The sequence below is a fragment of the Fukomys damarensis genome, unplaced genomic scaffold, assembly GCF_012274545.1.
Source record: "Fukomys damarensis isolate Sample0158 unplaced genomic scaffold, DMR_v1.0_HiC HiC_scaffold_36, whole genome shotgun sequence".
Classification (NCBI taxonomy): domain Eukaryota; kingdom Metazoa; phylum Chordata; class Mammalia; order Rodentia; family Bathyergidae; genus Fukomys; species Fukomys damarensis.
Window position 1 is genome coordinate 42,863,862 of NW_022900948.1, and position 4,143 is coordinate 42,868,004.

At 54.8% G+C, this 4,143-nt stretch overlaps 1 protein-coding gene across 2 annotated transcripts in view; it reads left to right on the forward strand.

Annotated features, from left to right (window-relative positions):
- Positions 1-699: 699 nt before the first annotated feature.
- Positions 700-4,143, forward strand: part of Slc25a25 (solute carrier family 25 member 25) — a 15,365-nt gene continuing 11,921 nt past the window's right edge. Inside the window, exon 1 of one of the 2 annotated variants that reach the window (XM_033759070.1) lies at positions 700-1,365. In XM_033759070.1, the coding sequence (XP_033614961.1) occupies positions 1,027-1,365 (339 nt within the window). In that variant the 5' untranslated portion in view covers positions 700-1,026. The remainder of the gene's footprint in view (positions 1,366-4,143) is intronic. The other variant, XM_033759071.1, reaches the window with a different exon arrangement.

Here is a 4,143-nt window from a genome sequence, read left to right on the forward strand (position 1 = left end):
ACATGAGAAACATAAGACACTCCCTGAAAATAAGCCCTGTTGTATCTTGGAGCAAAAATTAACATCAGACCCAGTCTTATTTTTGGGGAAGTAGTGGTATTTACTCAGTTGGATCTATGGAGCTCGTCTGTGCCTGGGTCTAAGGGGGAGTGTCTGAGTTGTCTGTTAGTTGGACCCTGTCCCCAAGCAGCTGGCAGTCTAGAGGGAGACAGGAGAGAAGTAGCTATGATAGGGCAGGTGTTCTGCTATTAACAGTTCGTCCGGGGAAATTGGACAATGGCTCCAGGGAAGGTCGCTGCTTTAGGAAGTGTTTCCAAGATTGCTGGGTGTGATGGTGCACACCTGTAATCCCATCACTCAGGAGGCTGAGGCAGGAAGATCGCCGCGAGCTCAAACTCTGCCTGGGCTACACAGTGAGTACAAAGCCAGGCTGAAATATATAGCAATACCCTGTCTCATAAGACAACAACAAAAAGGTGTTGCCGACGGCTGTTGAAAGTGGTGTTAAACTTGGTGACCGCCATCCCGATGGGTAGCAGGAAGTTGCCGCAGCAGAGAGCCGGCTCGGGCGGGTTCTGCCCGCCGAGCCTAACTGGAGCTGGGTCTGCACCTCCCTGCGCACTCCGGGGCCTGCGGGCAGGGATCGCCGCCTGTGATTGGAGGGCTTGTGCGGCCGGGATGAGGAACTCGGTAGTGTCGGCGCCGCGGATTGGCTGGGCCCTGCTGCAGTGAGAATGCAGGCTGGATGCTGCGCGCTGCGCTGGGTGATAAGCGAGGACAGCTGAATGACTGGGAGCTCCAAGTTGCTTCTGCCTCTGGGAGTCATCTGCTTGGATATCGTGCTTTCCTTAAAAAGCAAGAAAGTCACACCTTTGGTCACCGGTCACTTGCAGAAGTGCGTTTTTATTGAAGAGCCCCGCTGTAGTCTTTACTACCCCCAGCCAGAGGCTCTCAGAGCCAGCCACTTCGCAGGCCGGGCACGGCAGCAGTGTGAGCCAATTTGAAACAGCAGGAAACAGCCCTGGCATGCAGAGCTCCCAGCCTGAGCGCTCTCCGGGACGGTCGCCCAGGCAACTGTGCCAGCAGAGACCCTTGGGATTGTGGTCACATCCCTCCAAAGCCAGCGGTCACCGTCGGCGACGGTGGGACGACCCCGGGATCCTGCGGGTGCTGTGGCATTTTCTGTCTGGCTTCCTCCCCAGGGCTGGGTGCCAAGACAGCGGAGAGGGCTCCGATCACGGAGTCAGAGGCACCCAGGGAGACCAGATGTCAAGCTTCTTGGGCAAGCAGGACGGAAGGGCCGAGGCCCCGGAAAAGAGACCCACCATCTTGCTGGTGGTCGGACCGGCAGAGCAGTTTCCCAAGGTAACAGGCTGGTCTGGGATCGTTTCTTTTCCTGAGGAAAAAAAAAAGCTGGGATGTGGGGAGAAAGAGGGGAGTTATTTTTCAAAATCAGTTTGGTAGTAGGGGTCAGAGATGTGGTAGGCAGGGAACGGAAGCCCACTGGTTCAGTCTGAATCTCCCAAGGCCACCCTGAAAACTTTCTCACCCCTTAGGGGACGACGTACGGTGCATCTGAGCAAAAAGGAAGGGCAGCTTCAATAGATTCGCTTTAGGACTTGTCAGTTTGCTGGCAGAAAGCCATTTGAAAGTAAGGGACAAACGAAAGCGCAGTCTGGTGGGGAGGACGGTGGATCCAGAGGGCAACACAGTACACCATGGACATTGAGTGTAATGGCTCGGGGGTTGGGGATCGCTTTTGTGGGCATCGTGAAGGTCACATTCCCCTTGCCTCAGTGGGACTCCCTTTACCTTTGGGTCCCAGAGGAAGAGTCTGAAGGGATGGGGCTGGGTACTAAGAGGGGATGGAGTCCAGCCCGGTCGGGATCAGCCCAATGCAAGGTCTGTTTGGCCCTGGTGACCGCCTGAGCGTGGTTGTCGCATCCGGGCCTCCCAAAGCCAAGGTGAGTGATGATAGTTCAGAGAGGTGCGGAGAGTCAGCGCTCTTTGCCCAGGGGTAAGCAGTTAAAGGCGGGGAAGCAGAGGTTTAATCCCAGGTCTTGTGGAATGTTTGCCTCTCCTGCCTTAAGTTCCCTTGAGATAGCGGTTTGAACAGGCTTTGGTTATTACATATCTTTTCTCCTTCCTCAGTCAGAGGAGGGATAGAGATTCTCTCTACCCTGTTTCTGACACATTCAAGATGCCCCAGATATAATTCCTACCTTTAAGAAATAAATGAGCATCTATTTGCTAGAGAGTGATTTTTACTGTGCCAACTTTAGAGGTAGCCTGAGAGCAGGGACGCTGAGGAGAATCCGGAGTGTGACGGGCTGTTTGTGTGGGTCAGGGTCTCTGTTCCATGCTTAGTGTGCTACAAGAGAGTCACTTTCTGCCTTCTGTGTGTTTTAGACACCGTCAGACATGGCAGTTGGCTTTGTTTTTCTGAGGAACTTTTAATCTACAGCCCTGCTTGCCTTGTGGACTGGATTGGCCGGTTGCCTTTTAAAGCTCCTTTTTTTTTTAAAACTTTAATAACTGCTGTTTCCCAGGCTCACAGGTGCCCTTCGCCAGCTTCCTCCAGGGGTGGCCTCGGGTGGGACTTTCAGTTCCGAACAGCCTTGTTCCTGGCCTGCAGAGCCGAGGGACCGGCAATCCCCTCCTGGCTTGGTTCCCACAAGGGACCTTGGGCGGCTGGCTGTGTGGGGGGCGGGTGCGGAGAGGGAGAGGGAGAGGGAGCAGCTACTTTGGTTTGAAGGAGAGAGAGCGCCCAGGTGAGCAGTGTAGACCCCTTGGAAGGGCTAAAGGAAACAGCGTTTGTGCAGTACCGGGGTGTGGGAAATGCTGTCCCTCGGGGCGGTTCTCACCCCTTCTCAGGAAGAGGCCTCTGGAGTTCTTGAAAACCTTGGGGAGAAGTTCCCCGACTTCTCAGGCTGCCCAGTGTCCAGCAGCCCTACTCTGTTTCAATCTCACTTCCCCCATGGAGATGTGGCTCTGTGAGTCAGGCTCCTGGAGGCTTTTATTCTAGGAACGTGCCAGTTTTCCCTTTTATCTTGGGCTTTCCGTTAATCTGCAGCTGGGGAAGGGAGCCATTTAACCTGGAGAGGGAGGTGCCCTCTTGGCACTGGAGCTTGCCGATCCTGAGATCTCAGAAGCTTGGAGAATTTCGCTCATTGTGTGTGTAATCGCCAAGGGTAGGGAGGTCTCTTTGGAAACCGGCTCTACTGTGGGCTGTCATGGCAACCTGGTCATCAAGTGACATTGTGGCCATAGTAGCCAATGAGGTTAAAGAGCCTTGAGGGTGGGTGGGGCTTGCGAGGCTCCTTCATAGACTAATGTTTGCAGTTTGCACTGAGTCACGGGGGGTGAGGGGCGTGTTTCCTCATCTAATGCTAAGCTTCCGAAGGCGTTGGACCTACCCGGTTCTTACTCACTGTATTCCGGCCCTAACATGAAGTACCTGCTTGGGGGCTTTGTGGTAGGATAAGGAAAGCTGATCTTCCCCTGGAAAAGATGCCGTGGGAGAAACCTGTTCCTTTACAGATGAAAGGAAATCTGATGCCACTAAATTCTGAGGGACACAGCATCCTGTCATTGCTTCCGAATGCTAGGCGTAGGGAATGGACATTGGAGGAGTGGAAACAAATAGATCTGGGTCAAGAGCTAGAATAAAGAGAGTGGAAAAGAACACGCACCACGCCAGGACCGGAACACAAGCCCGCCCGCGCTTGCTGTCCCCAGCCGTGTCCCTGCAGACACGGTCAGAAGCTGTGACCCAGAGATGGCTGCTGCTTGATTTTAGCTAAGGCTAGACTTGCTCAAGTTACCGCTTTCCCGTATCCCGCTTCCATCCAGTGGGAGGCGTATCAGCCTCTCTGGGAACGGCTCTGCCGTGTCCCATGGCATCGTTGGTTTTGGGTGCTTTCAAGTGAACATTGTTACAAGAGTCCATCCTGGCTGTGAGCCTGAGCCTGGCCTCTGACGGCGACTCAGGTCATCTCTCCAGGCCTCTTGGCAGGACTCGGACGTTAAGGGGGTGCTGACCCCCGACCCTGCTGGGCCCCACAGTGTGCAAGTCCAGGGGTGAAGCGATCGATTGCCCAGGACTCCGAGCTCCCCCAGAGGAGGCGCCCCCCCCCCCCCCGC